At 41.8% G+C, this 25,894-nt stretch overlaps 1 protein-coding gene across 1 annotated transcript in view; it reads left to right on the top strand.

The window, feature by feature from the left end:
- Positions 1–24,719, top strand: part of LOC123484543 (alanine--tRNA ligase, mitochondrial-like) — a 29,805-nt gene extending 5,086 nt beyond the window's left edge. Inside the window, exons 6-22 of the mRNA XM_045215008.1 lie at positions 768–913; positions 2,989–3,097; positions 3,180–3,218; positions 3,377–3,491; positions 3,625–3,752; positions 4,465–4,603; positions 5,050–5,219; positions 5,511–5,624; positions 6,632–6,772; positions 17,401–17,538; positions 17,745–17,848; positions 18,192–18,300; positions 18,832–18,957; positions 19,373–19,483; positions 19,726–19,809; positions 20,085–20,198; positions 23,241–24,719. Coding sequence (XP_045070943.1) covers positions 768–913; positions 2,989–3,097; positions 3,180–3,218; positions 3,377–3,491; positions 3,625–3,752; positions 4,465–4,603; positions 5,050–5,219; positions 5,511–5,624; positions 6,632–6,772; positions 17,401–17,538; positions 17,745–17,848; positions 18,192–18,300; positions 18,832–18,957; positions 19,373–19,483; positions 19,726–19,809; positions 20,085–20,198; positions 23,241–23,414 — 2,061 coding nt within the window. The 3' untranslated portion in view covers positions 23,415–24,719. The remainder of the gene's footprint in view (positions 1–767; positions 914–2,988; positions 3,098–3,179; positions 3,219–3,376; positions 3,492–3,624; positions 3,753–4,464; positions 4,604–5,049; positions 5,220–5,510; positions 5,625–6,631; positions 6,773–17,400; positions 17,539–17,744; positions 17,849–18,191; positions 18,301–18,831; positions 18,958–19,372; positions 19,484–19,725; positions 19,810–20,084; positions 20,199–23,240) is intronic.
- Positions 24,720–25,894: the final 1,175 nt, after the last annotated feature.

Here is a 25,894-nt window from a genome sequence, read left to right as displayed (position 1 = left end):
CAACAGCTCTGGTGGACATTCCTGCAGTCAGCATGCCAACAGCATGCCAATTGCACACTCCCTCAAAACATCTGTGGCATTGTGTTGTGTGACAAAACTGCACATTTTAGAGTGGCCTTTTATTGTCCCCAGCACAAGGTGCACATGTGTAATGATCATGCTGTAATCAGCTTGTTGATATGCCACACCTGTCAGGTGGATGGATTACCTTGGCAAAGGAGAAATGCTCGCTAACAGGGATGTAAATAAATTTGTGCACCAAATTTGAGCTAAATAAGCTTTTTGTGCATATTAACATTTCTGGGATCTTTTATTTCAGCTCATGAAACATGGGACCAACACTTTACATGTTGCGTTTATATTTTTGTTCAGTATAGAATACATTTCAAAGATAAGAAAGATCTTAGCTGAGAATTAATCAAGGATTCACATTTTTTAGCTAGACAAGAAAGTTTAGAAATAGGCCAATGAGTAATGAGCGAAACATGAGCTAAACCTTCCCTACATAGGAAATAAAACGTGATAACTTGCTCTATTTGTGCGTGATTGTGAAATTAATTATGACACACAATTTGGACAATGAACCTATTGTCTTACACCCACTGCTCTCTCCAGCTACTCTTGCCCTATGGTTCTGTTGCTCCCACGGGATTAAATGTATGTTCACTGACATCTATATCTTTCTTACAGGAGAATATTAGTGCCAAATTATTTGTTTGTTTGGTTTGTTTCTTTTTCTCATTTATTTCACATCTAAATTCATCTAGTGCTCCAATTGCCCTGAGTATAGAGGGAGGACTGGAGAGGCGGATGTGGGCAAAGTGGACATGGCATACCGCGTCGTTGCTGACCACGTGCGCACCCTGTCTGTCTGCATTGCTGACGGAGTCTACCCAGGCATGTCTGGGGCCGAGTGAGTCAACCTGCTGTTAGTCTCTCGCTGCACCATGCTCTGATTTTGGCTCATGCACAACAGGCAATCTGAAAGATGCCAGACTTACTAAGCTTTTCCACTTCATTTAGGAAGGAAATGATAACACCTAAAGGTATAACAAAAGGGTAGTTAACGCTAGAACCTGCTGGCCTTTGACATTTTAGTCATTTTAGCAGACGCTCTTATCCAGAGCGACTTACAGTTAGTGAGTGCATACATTTTCATACTGTAAGTACCTGATAGAGAACGTTGAGAGCGTTACCAGGCGTCTCCTTTAGCATCAGATGCATATCAACCCGCAAGGTGCCCAAATATAAGCACGAACGCGTGATAAATAGTGCATAAACACTAGTGGCACAGTGGTCTAAGGCACTGCATCGCAGAGCTAGCTGTGCCACTAGAGATCCTGGTTCGAGTCCAGGATCTGTCGCAGCCGCCCGCAACCGGGAGACCCATGGGCGGCGCACAATTGGTCCAGCATCGTCCAAGGTAGGGGAGGATTTGGCCGGCAGGGATGTGGGTTCGTTTCCCACGGGGGGCCAGTATGAAAAAAAAGAAGAAGAAGAAAAAACTAAATGTGTATGCATTCACTAACTGTAAGTAGCTCTGGATAAGAGCGTCTGCTAAAAGACTAAAATGTAAATGTAAAAATAAAAGAACTATTAGTTATATGTTTAGATAGAGTCAAGGATATGTGTTGTCTAATTCTACAAACTTCTAGTGAAAAATATGCTATTGGAAGAATAATCATTTGGTGGTGTTTATAAAGGTCTTAGAACATAAGAACATAATAGCATTTTCATTATTTTATGTTACAAGTCCATCACAAAGAAGTCCATTATAATGTTGTTTTGGCAGGTCTAAAGAAACATTGTGGAAATAAGAAAATGTATTTAAAAGAAAACAGAATAGCATATTTAAAGTGTATTATGTTTATTATGTTACTAGTCAAAACATTTGACATGCATGTGACTCTGAAGGAGGATTTGATAAAGTGATGCTCCTTTCCCTGCATCTGTCAATTACAAGATGTGCCCATCTCTAAAATGTACAATTTGACAACTGATAATATTGTCACTCATCAGACTATTGCCAATTTAATCTTGTCTTATTATGTGTGAAATTAGTTTTGGTATAGTTTCGATGGGCCGGCTGTGCAGGCTGACAGGCCTTTGTTTCCCCTCACTCATCAACTTGGATAGAGTCTAGGATATGTTTTGCATTATTCTAAAGGCCTGCTGCAACACGTAGCATGTTTTCGTTTCCCTTACAATACATTTGAATAGTAATAGAGTTACAGTAAATATAACAGTCCCATAACAGCTTCTTTTTACAAAGTAAAACTTAAAAGATAATGATATCCCACAAGGCGCGCGGTTAAATTCTTTGCTATAAACATGAGCGCCAACGCTGATAAATAGACATAACACAAAGTCGTCATTACACTATTGTCTTTCTAAATGAAATCAACCTCTTCACGCACCTTATCATTCAGTTAGGCCTAATTTTAATTCAATTGTGAAGTAACGTGCACAATTATCACCCATTCATCCATTTGTCATTCATTCAGTGAAGAGCGAGAGAGACGCATTCGCGCCTGGCTGGGTACCAACGTCCTACAGCGCATTATCTTGGCGGGTTAAGTTGGGAATAGGTGTGAATAAAACAGGTAACAAGGCGCTATAGGCTGTTTGCGATTTCAAAATTCTGACAAATGAGCAATGTAAAATACAAACATTTTGGAGGAGCAGGACGTCATTCTTTTTTTTTTTTTACCAAATCAAAAGTCAGTTGCTGTTGGCCGATAGCGGTTCTAGTGTTAAAGGTTAAATTAACTGAGAGTAATATTTCAATCTAAAATTAACATATCTCAATCCCAAAGATTGAGAAAGAAGATTGAAATGGTGAAATGTGTCTGGGATTGAGACAAATAGCTGAATCTACAAAACAGACTGTGGGAGGTCTGAACACATCTGACAATAATTGGACAATTGTAATTCTTATTCTCTTTCAATTATTGTGTGTGTGCGTGCATTTGTGTGGGCCTGCTGCAGGTTGGTGTTGCGCCGTATCCTCCGGCGAGCTGTGAGGTTCAGCACTGAGGTACTGCAGGCCCCTGAGGGAGCGCTGGCAAGCCTGGTACCCACAGTTGCTCGTATCCTGGTGAGTTTGGGCCTGATATCAGACTTGTGACCTTTGTGCCATCATGATCTTGATCCTCTCTCAACCACATCTCATTCTACAGGGTGATGCTTATCCTGAACTGCATAAAGAGACAGATAGGGTAAGTTAATTACCATGAAATGAGAGAAATTACATCAACAACACGACAACAACAACACATTTAATGACGGTTCAAAAAAAAAAAAGGGCATATACAAAATTCTGGACATTTCGTACACAGCCACATTTCCTATTAAGATCTGTTTTATTTATTTTCAGATCATTGATATAATCAATGAAAACGAGGCCCAGTTCCTGTCCTCTCTGAAGCAGGGGCGCAGAGTGATTGACAGGACACTCCAGAGATTGGAGAAAAATGACACTCTATTCCCAGGTCAGCTTCAGTATTAGGATACTAGGATACAGTACTAGGATAGGGTAGGGTATGTAATAGGGTATTTGTGTTCTACATTTTTTGGGCAATTTATTTCTGTAGTCAATCCTTTGTGTGTGTGCTTATCTCCTAGCGCCTGTGGCCTGGTCTCTGCATCGTAACCTGGGCTTTCCTCTGGATCTCATTGGACTAATGCTGGAGGAGAAGGGCTTGAGTGTTGACCAACAGGCCCTTTATGAGTTGGCCATTGAAAATGAAAAGGTAACTACAGTCAGTGCTTTTCTTTTCCTCTCCTTTTCTCTACCTGAAGCAAATATTGGTCTAATTTAGCTTTATGAAGCTGCATAGCCAATTACTGTAAAGTAACTGTCCAGTGTTTCCTGATTCTATGAAATATCACCTTTAATTAATTACAATGAGTGAAATAGTTTTCCTTCCAAAAAATGGTAATTAGGTATTTCTGTGTTTGAATGGTGTGGGCGTATACCAGTCATTACAAATATTAATGTGAGTACACCGCTGATTGGCCAGCTCAGCCAATGAACCAACATGTTCTATGAGGATATAGCAAGCATTTTCGAAACAGTCTGTTTGAGATTCAAATTTGAGGTGGAGTTTTTGTGTTTTTTCTCCAATTTATGCTTTGGCCACAAATACGAGTATAGGACGAGTCAAAAACAATATTTGGGTATGAGTTAAATGTGAGATTTTCACTGGACATCTACTTTAAACATTAAACTTGTATGATTTTACCACATATTAGTTTGTTCCTTTACTCAACACTGCATTATTTAATGAGTACTACATTTACATTAAAATAATAAATTAATGCTTAAGAATAAATTATGTATGGTTTTAATCTATTGAAACTATGTGAGGCCATCCAGCTTTTTCAGCATTCTTTGCAGATAACTGTTTTTACTGACAATTATGTACCCCATTCCATGGCAGTCTCTCCTCTCCCCACCTTAAGTGTAAGGTTCAGACCTCTATTGGGGATACGCTGGTCCATCTGGATCTGCACAGCCTAGCCCAGCTGCAGAGTGGAGAAGTCCCCCACACAGACGACTCTCCCAAGTACCACTACAGCTTGGCACAGGATGGCAAATATGGTATGAATGAGTTCTCGAGATGGAGACAACATGCTCACTCACAATTACAGTAATTAGTCTAAAATGGTTGGGTGCTGGATCCTCGCTAGGAAAATCCTTAGAGAATGAATTAGACAGCACTCCAAAGGATAATCTTCAATACTGCTCCAAAGGATAATATTCAATCAATATTATTATATTCAGGTCAATTATCCTTTGTATTGCTGTCCACTTTATTCTAATAATAATAATAATAATAATAATAATAATAATAATAATAATAAATAATAATAATAATATGCCATTTAGCAGACGCTTTTATCCAAAGCGACTTACAGTCATGCGTGCATAAATGTTTGTGTATGGGTGGTCCCGGGGATCGAACCCACTACCCTGGCGTTACAAGCGCCATGCTCTACCAGCTGAGCTACATTCTCTCTGAAAGGAGCCCTGTGTTTTTTATCCAGTGTTCCAGCCCTGCCATGCTACCGTGCAGGCCCTGTACTGTGGACAGTCTCTTGTCTCGAAGGTGGCCGGGGGCCAGAGGTGTGGTGTGGTGCTGGACCGGACCTGTTTCTATGCAGAGCAAGGCGGGCAGTCCCACGACCAGGGCTACTTCATCAGAGATGGACTGCCGGTCAGTGTTCGCTACACCTTGTTTAAGACGCCATGTTTATGTCATGTTTAAGTGCACTGTGTCACAACGCGTGTCTGTGAGCTGCTTGTTAGGGATGGGCCTGAAAATGTCCATACATTGCATGTTCAACTTTCCTGCATATGAATGTCCTATCCCTCAGCTAAATATTTACTAAGCTATTGAAACTAAATTCATTGAATCATTCCTTTCATGGTATGTTTACTTGCCTAGTTAGCTGAATTGGCTGGAGTTGATCCCTAGGGTTTTGGGATGTTGTGTGTGTTCCCTCAGGATATCCTGTACCCTGTTGAGGCTGTGCAGCTTGCTGGGGGATATGTGGTTCATCAGGTCACTGCTGCTGAAGTGCTGAGAAAAGGAGACCAGGTCCAGCTCTACGTAGATGAGGTATAACAATGTTCTACAGGTCACCTCTTAGCTTACACAATGGACCTTATTTAAACAGCAGACATGATCATTTGAAATCCAGCCTAGTTGGGTAGAAGGAAGCAAAAGTGCTCTGTTGAAGTCTATGGAAAATAGTGCTGAAACTATCCTCACGTTCAACCTTTAAATGAACAAATAAGTCATCAATCATCAGAGTATCTATAGTCACACTGTATTTGACTGCCAAACCTGTTTAAACATATGTTGGTTACCATAGACCAGGGGTGTCAAACTCATTCCATGGAGGGCTTAGTGTCTGCAGGTTTTTTGGATTTTCCTTTCAATTAAGCCCTAGACAACCATGTGTGGGGAGTTCCTTACTAATTACATTGACATTTTAGTCATTTAGCAGACGCTCTTATCCAGAGCGACTTACAGTTAGTGAGTGCATACATTTTTTTTTCAATTAAGTGGGCTTAATTCATCAACCAAGTACAAGGGAGGAGCAAAAACCCGCAGACACTCGGCCCTTCGTGGAATGAGTTTGACACATGCCATAGACAAATGCAGGTTAGCTTATAAAAAATATTTATTCATAAGGCTTCTGCAACAAAACTACGTGTGTGTTATTTGTGATAAATGTGTGTTTGTGCGCTTTAAATCTATCCGACTGGGCAAAAACTGGTTGAATCAACGTTGTTTCCACATAATTTCAGCCAAAAAATGTAATGTGAGGATGTTGAATCAATGAGAAAAACTGATTGGATTTGCAAAAAGTCATCAACGTAAGGGAATGTTGTATTTTTTTCACAAAACTTTTCACCTAAATCCAATGACAGGGTGACATTTTTGGTTGATTTCATGTTGTATTCACATGAATGTAAATCAAAACTAGACGTTGAACTGACGTCTGTGCCCATTGGGATGTTTGTGACGTATACTTTGTCATAAATATGATTATGTTAATAGCATATTACATGTCATAATTGAATTTGCTAATAAGAAAATACATGTTTATTCACATCCAGCCACAGAGACTAGCCTGCATGGTCAAGCACACAGCCACACACGTCCTCAACTTCGTCCTCCGTCAGCTGCTGGGTCCTTCTGTGGAGCAGAGAGGCAGTCATGTCGCTGCAGACCGCCTACGCTTTGACTTCAGCGTCAAGGTATACAATACGACCCGTTTTTAGCCCCTCTTGAATTTGATCATTTGTCGTTGTCCTCTTGGACTTTACATTTTTAAAATACTCATAGCAGCCTTGGGTGATTCAGCTTATAGTATGACAACTATCTTATATTATCTATCCACACATTTAAAACCAAATTCAGCACAGAATTTCGAAAACAAATGTTATTTAGCAACATAAGGATTGCATCAATCATCAGCTCTCTGTTTAATCTTGAACCCTTGTGGGGCTTTCACATATCTCTGTATGATCCGGATCCTGGAGCGTTTGGTACCCTGATCCGCACTATAAAGCGTATGTGAAACGTAAATGAATCCTGGCCGAAACGAATCCTGGACCCAGCCCAGGCTGTGGGTCCAAGATCCAGTACCAGGTATTGTGACGCAGCAACACTTTATGCTGATGTTCACGTGCAGAAACGTTCAAATACAAAGTTGCTCATTCAACTTTTGTTAGCCAGCAAAGGTTAGCTAGAATACTATTAACTAGCTTAATTAGGTAAATCAGCTCAAATAAAATACAATTACATAAAATAAGAGGAAGGGGTGACATGGACTGTCTGTGAAACCAAGACCTTACTGGAGATCTGGGGAGATGAGGATCAAGGCGGAATTGTCAAACACCCACAAAAACACAGTGTTGTGTGGGAAAATGTGTCCTGTACTGCTCTGCATTCCTGTACTGCTCTGCAATTTGTGAACGTATGGGGGCAAAAGGCTACACAAGGAATGCAGAGCAGTACAGGACACATTTTCCCACACAACACTGTGTTTTTGTGGGTGTTTGACAATTCCGCCTCGATCCTCAGGATAGGAGGACCAAGAGGAAAAGGAAGGCACCTGACACACACAGCACCATGGCAGCAATTGCAGACACACAGAAGAAACAATTTGTGGAGTTCATGAAGTTGGAGACTGACCGCCTCTTGAGCGAGGAGGAGCAGGCAGATCAACTGGTGGCATGTACAGCAAATGAGGAAAATAACAGTGAAAGGCAGCTTCAGCAAATGGAAGAACTCCTCAGTGAGAATAAGAGCTTTCTTACTGTGTTTCAGCAGCTGGCAAACACATTTGAACATGTGGCAAGGGCCCTTGTCCCACCTCACCAAAGCTGTCCCCCAACAACACAAAGCAGGCCCAACAACACAGCGTGGTATCCCCCCACAACACCATTTGGAGCTTCAGTGTACTCACCTATACACCATTTAGAAGGCTCCATCAACATCCACCACGACCACATGTCGTCGTCTGTAGCCATCCATTGCAGAATTTTTGTCTTGTCTGATTTGATAAAATACATATAATTCTAATTAGTTCAGTTTGGTTTTTAGATAATAAATCAGATTTAACAAACATCAATTGATGCAAATATTTATTATGTAAGGGATAAACGCCGTCGTTCTCAACATTACCTTGGAAATAATGGACGACGCAGCAGGACGAGGCGGAGCCGTTCATTCCTTATGTTCCGTTGCCATGTTCAGTGGCAACGTTCTTATCCCTTGCCTACTGCTAGCTAGCCAACTAGCTATGGCTACACAGTCACTACCTCTGCAGCCAGAATAACAGCAATGTTTATTCCGTTGCATTTGTTTAAGCTGTTTATTACATTTACATTTTAGTCATTTAGCAGACGCTCTTATCCAGAGCGACTTACAGTTAGTGAGTGCATTCATTTTTCATACTGGCCCCCCCGTGGGAAACGAACCCACAACCCTGGCGTTGCAAGCGCCATGCTCTATCAACTGAGCTACAGGGGACTGTATTCATAAACCATGTGCCATGGAATCGGTACATATCCCGCTTATACCACAGTTGCCAAAGAAAACAATACTAAGCACACCGGTAGAAATAAAAAACAAATAATTAATAATTTCATTTATATAAGCAAATTCATACTTTCTCATCTTTTGGTTGCTATCGACGCGACCCAGTCGTTTGTTTGATATTTATGGACGTGACCCAGTCGTTTGTTCTTTATGTTCCGTTGCCATGCTCACTGGCAACGTTGTTATCCCTTGCTTGCTAGCTAGCCAGCTAGCTACGGCTAACACAGTCATGCCCTCACCAGCTAGAATAACAGCAAAGTAGCTGTTTTCTATTGACATTCATTTCGATACATCCATAACAATAAGCTGATAATACCCCATTTTGACCTTGCATAGCTAGAAAAGTTTACCTTCTCGTCAGGACACTCATCAACACTGACTGTTAATTACAAGGAGTTCACATTTAAGTGATAATGCCCTCGAAGCCGGTGTTTGGAGGATATATTGGCACAGGTGTTGTTAGGCCCGAGACGAAGTCGAAGGCCGGCAAACCGTGCCAATATATCCTCCAAAACACCAGCTTCGAGGGCATTATCACTTTTATACAACAGGTTACCAACATATTCAAATAATTAAAAACGTTATTTTGATTTAGTCTTACTATTTTATCCTTCCACGAGATATAGTCCCGACACAAATCTTGGGTTGCCACCCAAGCCGGCTGGTCGTTCGTTCGATCGATTTGGTTGCCAGAGACACGACCCAGTCATTAAGTATTTTTGTTCTAAATCTATGGACTCGACCAGTCATTCGATCTAAATGTTCCGTTGCCATGATGGCTGGCAACATTCTTATCCCTTGCTCGCTAGCTAGCCAACTTTGGCTAAAAATGCTACCAGAATTACAGCAAAATCGCTTCATTTGCTTATATATTTAAGCTGTTTTCTAGTGATTTTTTTGGGGGAATACATCCATAACAATGAGCTAATGATGTGCGATTTTGCCTGGCATAGAACATTTGCCCTCTTGCCAGGCCACAGTTCAGAAGAGATAGCCAACTACATAGCTAACACAATCACTTCAAACTGAAGCTGGAATTACCGCAAACTAGCTGCATTTTGTGTTTTTTATTGACATTTCTTTGTATATATCCATAAAGACTATGCTGATTCATGATTTTGACTGGCTGAGAAAAGCTGCCTGTCTGTCTCGTCCTGACTCCCGACACGTTCATTAGCATAGGACAGCTGGAGATCGAATTTCAATATCGAAACAATGTTGCAAATGTCGGAGAGACGGATTATTACAAATCTCCGCTGTTGAAAACCAAATACTATTCTAAAAGAAATGGGAGATAATGTCTAGATGCTTTTTATACTGTAGTTCTAGAATATTCAGTACATTGCCTGGCTGAGCTAATGAGACAGTGGTTTGCGCAGTCAGATGGAACAGAGTAAATAGGCATTTCAATGTCATAGATTTAGCCTGTGGTAACTTGTGGAATATACACCGTCTGGAACGCGGTTTTAACCAATCAGCATTCAGGATTAGACCCACCCGTTGTATAATGACAATGTAATAGCCAACGATTGTCATCTTGAATAGATAAGGCCCCTGTAGCCTACTGTATGAACATGGATTACTTAAATGTTGTTTTTATACAACACAAAAAAACAAGACCAAGCCAATTAAGTATTTTTTTCATTTAATTCAATTGATTGTTTGCACAGCCTGTGTTTTGATTTTTAAAAATACTGGTTCATCGTAATATACAATTATTAAAATATATTTGACAGTTTTGCTTGTCATAACAAACTTCAGCAACTGATGATTTTGTTTAATTTTAAAGCCTGGCAAAGTATGATGCGAGTGCATCTCTGACATCACTGCTGCTGTGGTAGGCCCTGTAGTACCTGGTTCTCTCTTCCAGTTGCATTGCTGGGAATTATTTGTTGTTGTACTTCATCCTCCTCAAAAGACTCATTCTGAATTTCACAGCAATGATGCAGCACACAGCATGCCGTAATTAGTATGTTCATTATGTCACGGCCCCTCCTCTGCAGTGCAGGGGCGGTTCCTCCTGAGCCTGCCTGTGACAAGTGGGGGCTCGTCTGTAAGTTAAAGTTAATTGTACTGTAGTCTTACTTTAGTATTTTAGTTTACTTTAACATTTTGTCATAGTTGGTTAAAGTTTTGTCTAGATTGCCTTTGCTTTATTATTGATACGTTTGTTTATTTGTAATTTGGCTTATTTGACTATTGTTTTATAGTCAATTTGGGTTAGTTTAGTTCAGATTGACACATTTTTTGTTTGAGGGGATGTTTTGGTTGGGCCAATATTGTTGGAGAGAGCGTTGAGAGCCATGTGTTCTTTTGGTTTAGTTAATTTGGTAGTTACATTTGGGTAGCAATTCACTCTGGGTTTTTCTGGGTTGTTGTTCAAGTGGGAGTCCTCTCCTGTTCAGGCTTATCAGCGAGTGTCAGTAGGAGGCTTGTGGTGTTTTTGTTTTAGGTGGCAGTGAACATGGGTAGAGCTTCCCTTTTCCTTTTCCCTTACATCAGCTCGGGAGCACCTCCGTGCCAGTTTCTGGTTGTCTTTTCCACTCCACTGGTTTTGTGTGCATAAAACCTCACCACATGTGACTGCACGAAGACTAGGGCCAGTTAGTTCGTTGTTTTTGGATGATAGTGGGGTGTGGCTCTTGTCCTTGAACCCAGACTGACAGCAGGTGAATTGTGTTTTGTTTTGGAGCATTTGTAATGGTTGTATTGGCTGAGTAAAATGTCTTACATTCTGAGTGGTTTTGTTCAAGCTCCTTCAGAAGTAGCCTTAGAGTTGTGTACTAAGGAGCAGTTAATTGAAATTGCTGAACATTATCAGATTGAGATTGTTGATAATTTTTTAAAAAGAGACTGTTAAAGCAGGGTCTTATGGAAATAGGTGGTTTTTCGGGTCAATCTGCTAGTAGTGAGGGTACAAGTTTTCAGTCTTTCATTAACTTTTGAGCAGCAGAGGGAGCTGTTGCATATGCAGTTGGAGATAGCGCGATTGAGAAATGCTAATAGACCAGAGGGACTACCACAGTTTGATGTTTCACGGAATCTTTGTTTGTTGCCTAAATTTGATGAGTCAGATCTAGACACATACTTTGCTTTATTTGAGCGTATTGCGGAAGCTAGAGCTTGGTCAGATTTGGACATGACTATGTTGTTGCAATGTGTACTTACAGGTAAAGCACGCGAGGCTTTTGTAGCACTGAGTGTAGCTGACAGTAAAGTGTATGATAAAGTTAAATCAGCAGTTCTGAAGGTCTACGAGCTTGTGCCAGAGGCATCGTCAACGTTTTCGTTACAGGAAAAAGTTAGATTCACAAACCTATTCTGAGTTTGTTTGTGATTTGACTTCTGCATTTAATCGTTGGTGTACAGCTTCTGAAGTTAGTACTTTTGAGGGTCTGTCTAATTTGATTGTGTTAGAACAGTTCAAAAATTATGTGTCTGACCAGGTTGCTATATACATGAATGAACGTAAAGTTAAGTCTCCAAGTGATGCAGCAGTCCTTGCAGATGAGTACAGGCTAACACATAAAAGCCATTTTGAGTCAAACAGTGACATGTACCATAAAGATAACTTTACTTCTAGGAATAGTAGGTCACCTTATTTTGGAGCTTCTTTTCAAAGGCCTCAGCAGAAGTTTGGGTCTGGAGGACTTAAAGCACCGGTTAATGCTAATACCTGTCGCTACTGTTTAGTTGAAGGACATTGGAAGAAAGATTGTCCTCTACTTAAATCAAAAAAGTCAGGTCAAGTTAGACCTGCTGTGATGGCAGCTCCTGTTACAGCCTCTGACTACCAGAGAGTTTGATTCTCAGTCTTCCCACTGTGATTTTTCAGCCTTTATTTCAGATGGTGTAGTGTCCCTGGAAGATGGCAACCAAAATGTTTCAATCAAGATCTTAAGAGACACTGGAGCTTTAGATTCTTTTTTTTGGGAATCTGTGTTGCCGTTCTCCAAGGAGTCTGATACTGGCAGATGTGTAATGGTACGTGGTGTGGGTTTAGTTCCACTCTCCTCTCCTTTACATGAAGTTACCCTAAAATGTGGTCTGGTAGAGGGTGATGTAGATGTTGGGGTGAGACCCCAGTTGCCAGTAGAGGGAGTACACATGATTTTGGGGAATGACTTGGCGGGTAGTAAGGTGTGGGCAGATGGCAAATTAAACATCTTTATGAAGCAACCTTCAGTGTCCCCAGCAAGGGTATCTCCAGATCTCAACTGTGTGTCTCCTAAGGTATTTCCAGTTTGTGCTGTTAGCCGCGCTGCCTCTCGTAATGATGTTGAGAGTAAGCCAGAAAGTCTTGAGTTGCCAGTCAAACTCCAGACAGAACAGTTGACTAGTTCTAGAGATTCATTGATAGCTGAGCAAAAGGCTGATACTACCTTGGCTGATCTGTTTGATAAAGTTGTTCCTGATTCAGTGGTGAGGAATAGCGCTCAGTGTTATTTTCTTCTTGATGGGCTGTTGGTCAGGAAATGGGTTCCATACTATGATCAGGGTCTAGGAGAACCAGTCTTTCAAATAGTTGTACCTACTACTTTGCGAAATAAAGTGTTGCAAACTTCACATGATGATGTGGCAGGTCATATGGGTGTTCGTAAAACTTATAATGGTATACTCCGTAATTTTTTCGGGCCACGTTTAAAGCGGGATGTAGCTCAGTTTATTAAAACTTGTGATACGTGTCAGCGCACAAGCAAGCCAAACCAGGTTTTAAAGCCAGCACCTTTGTATCCAATACATTTACATTTACATTTTAGTCATTTAGCAGACGCTCTTATCCAGAGCGACTTACAGTTAGCGCATACATTATTTTATCGAACCCACAACCCTGGCGTTGCAAACGCCATGCTCTACCAACTGAGCTACATCCCCTGCCGGTCATTCCCTCACCTACCCTGGACGACGCTGGGCCAATTGTGCGCCGCCCAATACCAGCCGTAGGGCAACCTTTTGAGCATCTTATTATCGATTGTGTTGGGCCTTTACCACGGTCCAAGTCAGGTCATAGTTAAAATAAATAAATAAATATGCCATTTAGCAGACGCTTTTATCCAAAGCGACTTACAGTCATGCGTGCATACATTTTTGTGTATGGGTGGTCCCGGGGATCGAACCCACTACCTTGGCGTTACAAGCGCCGTGCTCTACCAGTTGAGCTACACAGTTACTTATTAACTGTTATGTGTCAAGCAACTAGATATCCGGCAGCTTTTTCCTTGCGTACCATAACTTCAAAATCAGTAGTTAAAGCGTTAACTCAATTTATTTCAACATTTGGGATTCCAAAAATCATCCAGTCAGATCAGGGGTCTAACTTTACCTCCGATTTATTTGCTCAGGTTCTCAAACAGCTTAAAGTTAAACACAACAAGTCTACTGCGTTCCATGCCCAGAGCCAGGGTGCTTTGGAACATTTTCATCAAACTTTAAAATCCTTGCTTCGTGCATCTTGTACAGAACTGTCTGCAGATTGGGAGGAGGGGTTACCTTGGCTGTTACTAGCTGCTCGTGAAGTAGTGCAGGAAAGCACAGGGTTTAGCCCAAATGACTTAGTGTTTGTTCATAAGGTGCGTGGGCCTTTAGCAGTGCTGCAGGATGGTGGTTTGCCTGAAGAACCACCTCGGAACCTTATTGACTATGTAAATGGTTTTAGGCTGAAGTTGTATAGGGCTGGTGAACTGGCGAAAGAAAAACTAATGTTCTCAACAGAAAATGAAACTGAAATATGACGGACAGGCTGAGCTCCGTGGGTTTAGTCCCGGTGATCATGTACTTGCTCTTTTGCCTCTTGTAAGTTCACCTTTTCAGGCAAAATACTGTGGTCCTTTCACTGTGTTGCGCAACGTGTCAGATTTGAACTATCTTATTGAAACCCCTGGTCATAGGAAGTCCTCTAAATGATGCCATGTGAACCTGTTAAAATATTATCACTCCCGTGATCTAAGCAAAGTGGAAGGCACTCCAGTGGTGAGGTCAGCGTTGACTGCTGCTCCAGTCACTACATCTTGTGGCTTTAACTTTGTGGAGGGGGGAGAAGAGGAGGTAGTTAGGGTTTCGGATGAGGTCTTACAAGGTCGGTTGAAAAACTCCCAGACTTTGCAAAACCTTGGGGTGATGAATTGGTAGCTCTTATGAGAAGCTACCCTGTTTTGTTTTCTGACACTCTATCGAAAACCCATTTAATTGAGCATGACATAGATATCGGAGATGCTAAGCCTATTAAACAGAGATGTTATCGTGTATCTCAGGAGAAGAGACTGCAGTTGGAAACAGAGGTGCAGTATATGTTGGACAATGGTATTGAGGAGCCATGTTGTTCAAATTGGGCTTCACCCTGTCTTCTGGTCAAGAAGTCTGATTCCACTTTTAGACCTTGCACTGATTATAGAAAAGTTAACAATGTTACTAAAGCAGACCTGTACCCTCTTCCTAGGATGGAGGACTGTATTGATCAAGTTGGGTCGGCAAAGTATGTTAGCAAATTTGATCTCTTAAAGGGATATTGGCAAGTACCCCTTACCAAAAGAGCTTGTGAGATTGCTGCCTTTATAACTTCATCTGGTTTGTTCTCTTATACAGTGATGCCTTTCGGCTTGCGGAATGCTCCAGCCACCTTCCAGAGGCTGATGAATCGGGTGGTCTCAGGTCTGGAAGGGTGTGCCGTGTATTTGGATGACGTGGTCGTATACTCAGACTCTTGGGAGGAGCATGTCGGTAGAGTGCAAGCCCTATTCGAAAGACTGGTGTGGGCCAGGTTGACTATCAATTTGGCAAAGTGTGAGTTTGCTAAAGCTACAGTCACATACCTAGGCAAGGTTGTGGGTCAGGGTGTTGTCTGTCCCGTGGAAGCCAAGGTTCAGGCTGTGAAGCAGTTCCCACAGCCCTCCACAAAGAAAGAACTGATGCGCTTCCTGGGAATGGCGGGGTACTACCGTGCTTTCTGTAAAAACTTTTCGGTAGTAGTGTCCCCCCTGACCAATCTGTTGAAGGCCAAGGCTGAATTTATCTGGTCCACCCAGTTAAGGCTCTTTTGTGTTTGGCACCTGTGTTGGCAGCACCAAATTTTGGGAAACCTTTCAAATTGCAGGTAGATGCCAGTCAAATTGGTGCTGGGGCTGTGCTTCTCCAGGAAAATGATGACAATGTTGAGTGTCCAGTCAGTTTCTTTTCCCGGAAATGTAATAAGTATCAGCAAAACTATTCTGTAATTGAAAATGAGGCTTTAGGTCTCATTTGGGCTTTACAGCACTCCGAGGTCTATGTTGGTTCTGGTTTAACCCCTGTAACTGTGTTTACTGACCACAACCCACTTATTCTTCTGAAGTCCCTGCAAAATCCAAACCAGCGCCTGATGCGTTGGGCTTTGTTCTTGCAACCATTCAACCTCGATATTAGACATATTAGTGGTAAGGATAATATCATTGCTGATGCTCTGTCCCGTGCTCCTTTAGCCTAGTTTGTATTTTCTCTCTGCTGACCCCTGCGGGCTGTCTGCGCCTCTTTTCTCTTAAATTGCTCCCCAGGTACCAGGACTGCTGAGTTTGAGGACGGACAGTCAGCTAGGGGACACGGGGCTACTGTTAGAAGCCGGGACTGGTATCCGTTTTTTTTGGTTTTTGGGAGGAATTTTGGATTGTTTTAAATATGTTGGGTCGTAATTTGGGTTGAGGGTGGGACCCTCATTTTAAGGAGGGGGGTGTCACGGCCCCTCCTTTGCAGTGCAGGGGCGGTTCCTCCTGCAGGCAGAGGAGGGTCGTTAGTGATTGGAGTTGGTGTGATTGGAGCCACCTGGGCTCAGGGGATTTAAAACTGCTTCACTAACCACTCTCTCGCTCTCCCTGCTCCTCCAGGTATGATCCTGGTTTGTTTGTTCCTTTGTAGGTTTACCTAGTTTCCACTCAGTCATGTTCACACACACACAGATTCATGCATCCATGCACCTTACCTACACCCTACATTATGACATTTCCACACCTCATTCCTTTTTCTTTGTTTAAAGTTAATAGTTTTTGGTTTACAATAAAGAACCTTTTGATTGGCCTATACTTGTTGTTCATGTCCCCTCATTTTTGCCACAGGCTATGAGCCAGCCTGTGACAATTATGTCAATGTGAGAGTCATTGTGTTTATGCAAACACCTCCATCTTCCCTTCAGTCGACCAAAAGCCCCCTCTACGGTCATGCGAGAACTACTGAACCTCTCATTACAGTTGGTATTTTATTATACTCTATAGGGGCAACAAGTTGCGCGGAAATAGCCAGGCATCTTTTTACTCACCTTGTTGCATGTTTTTGGATGAGTATGCTGAGAAACATATTCAACCTCTAACTCTTGATTCATCCTTAGAAACCGTTGGCCTCGGCGTTGTTGTGTGAGCCTCCTGTGTCGGTTTAGGCAGATAGTTTGCCGTTGTCCTGCTGCTCTTACATCGTTCAGTATATGCATCATGGTCCCGACATTTCGGCTATACTGTTGATTCAAGGAAATCATAAGAGAAAGTAAAAAATAATTGTAAATTGGTCTCCATGTTTAAGCTAGCAGGGTTTTAATGCAGACAGTCCCAGAATTCCCAAAACCATTCTGATACGTTTAAAACATTCATTGTGAAACCCAAACGTATTCTGTGGAATTGTCGCGAACGCTCCAGAGAACCGCACCAGGGTACCGAATTTCATGTGACAACACCCTTAGAAAAAAACTCACTGACGTATAGAAGCATGAAAACACTTTTTGGGATGTGATAATAATCATTGATTTCTGGTGGTCATTCTGTAGGGATCATTGAGTATTCCCCCGCTCCAGGAGATTGAGAGGAGCATCCACAACATTATCACAGAGAATAATGCGGTGTACATAGAGGAGGTTCCCCTGGCCCGGGCTAAAGACATCCCAGGACTAAGGACTGTGGATGAGGTAACCGTGTGTTGATTTGGGGACACTCCTACGCAGATTAAAAGGAATAATGATGTTCGTAACTGTATTTGCAAAGTGTTGTTCATGCACTTAGCAACATACATTGTAAGTGTCAACCCAATGGTTGCAATTTGTAAGTGCAAGATATACTGCATAATAGTGTGTTGGCATTGGAGGATTCATGAATCCTCTGTAATTCTTCCTAGTTGTACCCTGATCCAGTGAGAGTGGTGTCCGTAGCAGTTCCCGTGGCAGACCTGTTCAATTCTCAGACGGATAGACGGACGTCAGTGGAGCTCTGCTGTGGAACGTAAGTGTTGTCTGTCTGTCTCTGTCCATCTCACTCAATCACTCTTTCTCCCTCTCTCCGATAGATTCAAAAGGCATTTTTAAATGTATGACTTAATATTACTTGTTATTTACCATAAGATATTACGAAATGACAATATGTCTCACCTTTCGGCATGTGAGGAAGAGCCAAAATGTGAAAATGAGAAGAGACAGTCGAATTTATAAGCTTTATCGTGGGTTAAGGTTAGAAACAGAATGTATTTGGAGGAGTAGATTTGACAATTCCTATAGTAGTGAACAATACTAAATATTATATGTTCATTGGCTGTTCCAAAAGGGCCAAGCGTTTTTCTCTTTTTCAGGCATTTACTGAGGACCGGGGAGATCGGGGATTTGGTTATAATTTCCGAGAGGCAGATGGTTAAAGGGATCAGCCGTATCGTGGCAGTCACTGGAGACGATGCTAGAGAGGTGTGTTCTATACAAGCAAGAAGGCATATGATTAAATAGGCCGTGACTTATTGTGAATATACCAGAGGTGCATAGTAGCGGACTATATACAATCACGTCACTCATGTATTCTCATGTTTTACAACACCAGTTAGTCCCTCACGCAAGGCTTTTATGTTGCTGTTTCAGTATTAATTATGTACATTTTCCAATTTAGATTTAGGAAGTCGTATATCACTGATTTTTTTTAAAAACATTCCATGATCAAATAATATCTAATTTTTCCTGAAGTGTGCACTCCTTCACAACTTCCCACAAATCTAAAAGCATTGGATTGTTGGAGGCATGGGCTAGTGGGAATTTCCACCATATTTCTTAAACCAGTCGTTTCTTTTCAAATCAGTGAAGGGTAGTGAACAAGTGCACACTTTGGGAGGAAGGAGAGATAATTGGGACATTGCCCAAGTTGAAAGTTTTGGCAAATCACAAGGCTAGCAAGTAGTTTTCAACGAGATCCATTCTGATATTTGTTGTTGTTTTGGTGGCTCACAGGCTCGAGAGGCGGGACAGGTCCTGACCCAGGAAGTGGAGTCTCTGTTGGCACGTCTTGCAGTGGTCGCCAGCCCCTCCCTCGCAGATGCCCACCGGCTGGCCAAAGAAGTGGGCATACTGACAGATGTATGTATGCTTTTCCACTCCCGCCCCACTGACCTAACTGATAGTCATCAGACAGACAAGATTGAAAATGCTCCAAAAGGCAATTTCAGACAGTATTCAATTATGGCTTAAGTGTTTGAATAGCCGAGAGCATGGGGCCTGCATTTTTGTCAAAATTGAGTTATTTGACATAGCCTTGTTCTGTTCAATGTTCTCTACCTATAAAGTACTCTAAATACCTCAATTCATGTTGTTAAGTTCAAAAGAATACAAGATAAAAATTGGTTACACCATTCAAACTTTAAAGCCAATTTTCTCAGAATCATCTTTTTGCAGATAGAACCTTATAGTCCCAAGCTATCACATTACTTTAAATAGTTAGAATTAAATGCAAATATGACACAAATGCATAGGCCTTATATGTGTTTTGTCCCAGGCAGTGGATTGCACTCCCATACCACAGTGGAAGCGGAGAGACCTTCAAACTCGCCTCAAAGGCCTACAGAGGACAACCAACACAAGCATAAGGAAACTGGAGACCAAAGAGGTAACTCAAGCACACAACCCCATTGTCCTTTCAAACGTGTATTATTTCCCCCACAATAGCTACTTGACTTTAATGTGACAGGTAAAAAGTTGATCCTATTTTCTAACTTTTTGTATGTGAGAATACACATGAGTCACAACAGCATTATAAAACAATCACAGTTGTTAATGCATGATAAATAATGGTAATGTACTATTGTACTTTTAACTACTTTCTCTTTCTTACTTTTGTCCAATTTGCAGGCTGCTGTGAAAGCCCAATCACTATTCAAAAAGAATGGCAACAAGACTATTGTAGTGGACACTGTGGACACAGACTCTATATCAGTATGTTTTTCCATCTGAATTTCTGATGAGGCTCAGTATGTGTTCAGCATCCACAATTAGATAACTTTGCCCCATATTAAACTAATGCATCAGTACTCAGAGTGAGTTACTATATTTTATCAATCACTTTTAGTGCAACCATCGTTTTTGGGAAACAGCTTAGATTCTAATGATGCGCTTAAAGTGGGATTTAATGATGAACTTACCGTTACTAAGGCTCTGAGAAACTGAGCCTCGAATGTAGCATCTAGTTGATCCCGTTGCTGTCATTGTAGGTGCTGATGAAGACAGTGAACCAATACAGTGACAGAGCCCCAGGGACCCTGGTCATGCTACTCTCCCACCAGCAGCCATCGGGGAAGGTCCTGTGCGCGTGCCAAGTGCCCAAGGTATAGGGTCTAGCTCACACATCACTGTATAGGTCAAGTGAAAGTAATTGAATAGCAACAATTGTAACAACTAAAGCTGCATACAGTCTGAAGACACCTGTCTCTTATCACGCTCAATCTCTTTGTCTGTTTTTGTCTATGTGCCGGCCCAAACAGTCTCTCTTTTTGTCTGTATCTTTTCTCTTCTCTCTTACAATCAACACCTATGTATTTGGACATTGACGCTAACATTTAAATGTGTCTTTCTACTCCAGCATTTTGGATTTGAGGTCATATATTACAGTATAGAATGTCACCTTTTATTTTAGGGTATTTTCATACATATATATGTTTTACTGTTTAGAAAAAGACAAAGTGCTTTCATTTCTTAATGGTAAAAAAGATAGGGGAGAGTGGGGTAAGTTGTGCCGAAGGGTTTGCTGAGCCACCCCTTGTTTCTAGGAAACCATACACAAAATTAATAATGTGACCAAATATTTAGGAAGAGGTCATCATTTCATGGAGTCTGTGAAGGAAGAAACCTCATGGAAAAAGTGGTAAGCAAGTTAGGTCCAAAAAACAGATTTTCACAAAGTCAAATTAATTTGTGTTATATCTAAACCAAAGTAGATTGTTTTAAGACTGTTTTATACATCAGTTGGGGTCTCTATAAGTACAATATGAGATCCTAAACCTAGCATGAAAGTGCATCCTTGTAGCTGTATGGGCTAATATGGTCAAAATGATTGCTTTGTGGTAAATTGATCCAATGGCTAATCAATATACCTCAAATGAATTACATTTTGGCACAGTATTTTGAAGACACCTCATGTTCGTGTGATTAGTCAAGTTCAAATGATGAAAGATACCTTCCTCAGTTGGATTCGCCCTCCTCTATTTTCTTCCCAGGTGTAATGCAAGGCATTATTGCTGGGATATGAGGTTACACCAGGACCTGAGTCAATGTTAAAAGTGTTTGAAAAAAGTGCAAAGTGTTAGAAATGTGTCCCTATGCTAACCCTGTCCCTATGCTCAATTTACCCCATACCCGGGGTAAGTTGTGCCAAGAGACAACTTCTTTTGGACAACTATGGTTTTCAAAACTGTTATGTTTACATGAATTCTGATTATTTTCGGGGATAAACAACATCCTGAAATATATGTAGATATCTTTGTTAGAAAGAATAGTATATTTCCTTTGATATAGTGATCCTGAATGTAAATAATGGCTCAACATACCCCACTCTCACCTATGTACAGTGAATTCGGAAAGTATTCAGACCTGTTGACTTTTTCCACATTTTGTTACGCTACAGCCTTATTCTAAAATGGATTACACTATTTATTTCCCTCATCAATCTACACACAATACCCCATAAAGACAAAGCGAAAAAAGTTTTTTTTAGAAATGTTTGCAAATTTATGACAAAAAAACTAATAAGAAAAACACTTATTTACATAAGTATTCAGACCCTTTGCTATGAGACTTGAAATTGAGCTCGGGCATCCTGTTTCCATTCATCATCCTTGAGATGTTTCTATAACTAGATTGGAGTTCACCTGTGGTAAATTCAATTGATTGGACATGATTTGGAAAGGCACACACCTGTCTATATAAGGTCCCACAGTTGAAAATGCATGTCAGAGCAAAAACCAAGCCCTGAGGTCGAGGGAATTGTCCGTAGAGCTCCGAGACAGGATTGTGTCGAGGCACAGATCTGGGGAAGGGTACCAAAACATTTCTGCAGCATTGAAGGTCCCCAAGAACACAGTGGCCTCCATCATTCTTAAATGGAAAAAGTTTAGAACCACCAAGACTCTGCCTAGAGCTGGCCGCCCGGTCAAACTGAGCAATTCTGGGGAGAAGGGCCTTGGTCAGGGATGTGACCAAGAACCCGATGGTCACTCTGACAGAGCTCCAGAGTTCCTCTGTGGAGATGGGAGAATCTTCCAGAAGGTCAACCTTCTCTGCAGCACTCCACCAATCAGGTCTTTATGGTAGAGTGGCCAGACGGAAGCCACTCCTCAGTAAAAGGCACATGACAGCCCGGTTGGAGTTTGCCAAAAGGCACCTAAAGGACTCTCAGACACTGAGAAACACGATTATCTGTTCTGAAACCAAGATTGAACTATTTGGCCTAAATGCCAAGCGTCACGTCTGGAGGAAACCTGGCACTGTCCCTACGGTGAAGCATGGTGGCGGCAGCATCATGCAGTGGGATATTTTACAGCGGTAGGGACTGGGAGACTAGTCAGGATCAAGGGAAAGATTAACAGAGCAAAGTACAGAGAGATACTTCATGAAAACCTGCTCCAGAGCACTCAGGATCTCAGACTGGGGGCGAAGGTTCACCTTCCAACAGGACAACGACCCTAAGCACACAGCCAAAACAACGCAGGAGTGGCTTCAGGACAAGTCTCTGAATGTCCTTGAGTGGCCCTGCCAGAGCCTGGACTTGAACCCTATCGAACATCTCTGGAGAAACCTGAAAATAGCTGTGCAGCAATGCTCCTCATCCAACCTGACAGAGCATGAGAGGATCTGCAGAGAAGAATGGGAGAAACTCCCCTAATACAGGTGTGCCAAGCTTGTAGCGTCATACCCAAAAAGACTCAAGGCTGTAATCGCTGCCAAAGGTGCTTCAACAAAGTACTGATTAAAGGGTCTGAATACTTATGCTAAAATTTCTAAAAACCTGTTTTTGCTTTGTCATTATGGGTTATTGTGTGTATTGATGAAGGGAAAAAAACAATTTAATCAATTTTAGAATAATGCTGTAACGTAGCAAAATGTGGAAAAAGTCAGTGTCTGAATACTTTCCGAAAGCACTGTACGAAAATACTCTCAAATAAAAGGTTACTTTTTTTTTTACTGACGCCTTATATGAAACATTTGATCTCAAATCCAAAAATGCTGCAGTATAGAGCCAAATTAAAACATGTAGCTTCACTGTCCAAATACATATGGTATTGTGTGTGTGTATGTATATTCACACACTCTTGCCTGCCTGTTCTCTCTCTCCATCACACCAACACTCACTCTACATCTTTGTCTCTCCATAGGGCTTTAGTGCTCTTTCTGCAAGTGACTGGGCCCTGACAGTGTGTACCCGCCTGGGAGGGAACGCAGGTGGCTCTGCCACTGTGGCAAAGGGCACAGGGAGTGTGGCCGACCTCACTGAGGCACTCAGGTGTGCTGAAGAGTATGCCCAGGACAAGACACAAAACATACGCTGAGTACAAACGTCCAGGGATCACAAGCCCACATTTACCATAGGGTGTAGGCAAAATATACCCCTGTTCAATGGAAAAGTTATTCAGCTGCCACATGGGGGGTTGATATAATATACTAGCCTAAAGAATATATACTGATAAAATCTCATATCACAGCATACTACAGGTCGAAGGAACCTACCGTTTTGGGGGGGAATAATGACTGTGAGAAGGTCAGTTCGGGTGACTTTTAAAAGGACAGCCTACTCTAAAATGAATTAAAATAGAATGATACTGACATCTAAAGTAGAATTTCACCTGATGTAGCTATAAATAAATAGGCTGAGGGTTACCCATCTGCATTTACCCCATTGGGCTAATCATTAGCTAGATCATAAACATTATCCTGTTGCTAGTTAGCAACATACTGATGACTTGAATGTCCGAAACGTTGCACTGGCACTCAGCCAAGGATCATGTACTGTGAATATAATGTAGGCCTACCTATCTGTTACACCTGACCCATGGTACATTTAGCCCTGGTCTCCCCTATGCATTCAACACCATTGGCGAGCGCTAACGCACATAAACCATGCCACTGCTAAAAACTCTGGTTTTAAAATGGTGCACTAAGTGGAGTAACACTAGAAAGCTCTGTGATCCTCTTAACAGTGGCCATCAACAATGGTGTCAAAGGTGTGTTTTCCAGTGACTGCATTAAGAATGTTGTAGGCTACAATGACTTGGCATGCATGTTTTTCTCCACTGGCAATTTGAAAGCGCTTTGAGAGGGGTCTTCTTTTCTCGCATAGAATGTGACGAGCTGACCAATTGTATATGTACACTATTCTACTATGGGGTTGTCTAATTTTGCTGTTGCTTTACTTGTGTTGTTGGCTGGGGGAAATGAAATGTGGACACCAATTTTTGATTAGATAATTCAACATTCATATAACCAAAGGTACCGGGTCTCAGCTCTGCCTGGCTCTCATTTGGATCATAGGTGCCGGGCCTCGGACCCAGCGGGATCCGGACCAATTTAACCCCTGCTCTTATTTATTATGGATGCAAGTGTCTGACATTTCTGGCAGGACCCAGTATGTACATGTGTATGATAAGCATTATGAATAAGTAGTCAGTCAGAGATTTATATTGTTGTATTGTGCCTCTGTCCTAAGATTGTGGAGAATGAGGAAAGTCCAGTTTGTCCTGCGATGTACTGACTGCCAGCCTTGTCAATTTTTACAACGTATGAGTGTAAGCATTATGCATATTCCAGTTGTCTACTTTCTTTGTTTTAGAAGGAATAAAGACATTTGAGGTAATTTATTATTGTACAATTTTCACTAATTATTCACTTGATAACCTTGAGTAACTCAAAGCTCAAATTTTTACAATAGGTATAATTGTTTATTTAAATCGTTAAGGCATAATGGCAGTATTATTGAATCCTAAATTGTTGTATGACAGTTACGCTTTTTTGGTCATCTTCTCGTGCTGTAAAATTAAAGCCGAAATAGAAACCCATCTCCAAAACTCCACATTCATTGAATTCATATACTAAACTCAGCAAAAAACGAAACGTCCTCTCACTGTCAACACATTGGTAGGTTGCTGGAGTGGATGTTCAGGTGATAGCTCGTAGTCATGGTAGGTCTCCAGTAGCTGATCTTGGTTTGTCACTTGACAGGAGTCATCTCTGAGGTTGGTTCTTGGCAACAGTTGATCCATGTGTCTCCTCCAGATGATGTTTTCCGGTGTGTTAACTGTGTAGGACACAGGCCCTGTTTGTGCAACCACTGTGGCTGGTATCCACTTTGGACCTTTGCAGTAGTTTCGAGCAAGAACTCTCTCTCCAGCTATGAAGCTTCTGTCTTTTACTTTGCTCCGTCTCTCCACCTGTGCTCTCTGTTGCGTCTGTACAACCTGTCTCGTCTTTGGAGGTCTCAGGAGGTCCAAGTCGCGTGCGAAGCTGTCTTTTCATCATGGCTGACGCGGGTGCCACTTTGGTTGTAGCGTGGGGAGTGTTTCTGTAGGTTAACAGGAAGGTGTTTAGACGCCTATTGAGGGAGCCGTTCCATTGTGATGATTTTAAAGCTTGCTTCATCGTTTGGACAAACCTTTCAGCGAGGCCGTTCGTTGCAGGGTGATACGGCGCTTACTTGATGTGCTGAATTCCATTTGCTTCCATGAATGACCGGAACTCTTAGACACCAGTTGGGGGCCATTATCACTAACGAGTTGCGTTGGCAAGCCGAAGAAACTGAAAATTGACCGTAGCTCTTCGATGGTTCTCTCCGCTGAGGTGCTCTTCATCACTGTGACCTCAGGCCATTTGCTGTGTGCGTCAACTACGACTAAGAACATACGATCCTCCAGTGGGCCTGCATAGTCTACGTGGACTCGCTGCCAAGGCTCCCCTGGGAAGTCCCATGGGGGTAGTGGCGCTACCTGAGGCATGTTCCTCATCTTTTGACATGCAGAACATGACTTGACCTTGTCTT

Source organism: Coregonus clupeaformis, unplaced genomic scaffold (genome assembly GCF_020615455.1).
Source record: "Coregonus clupeaformis isolate EN_2021a unplaced genomic scaffold, ASM2061545v1 scaf0353, whole genome shotgun sequence".
In the NCBI taxonomy this organism is placed as follows: Eukaryota; Metazoa; Chordata; class Actinopteri; order Salmoniformes; family Salmonidae; genus Coregonus; species Coregonus clupeaformis.
The sequence above is the reverse complement of the archived record's forward strand: the minus strand, read 5'-3'. Positions and strand labels throughout refer to the sequence as shown.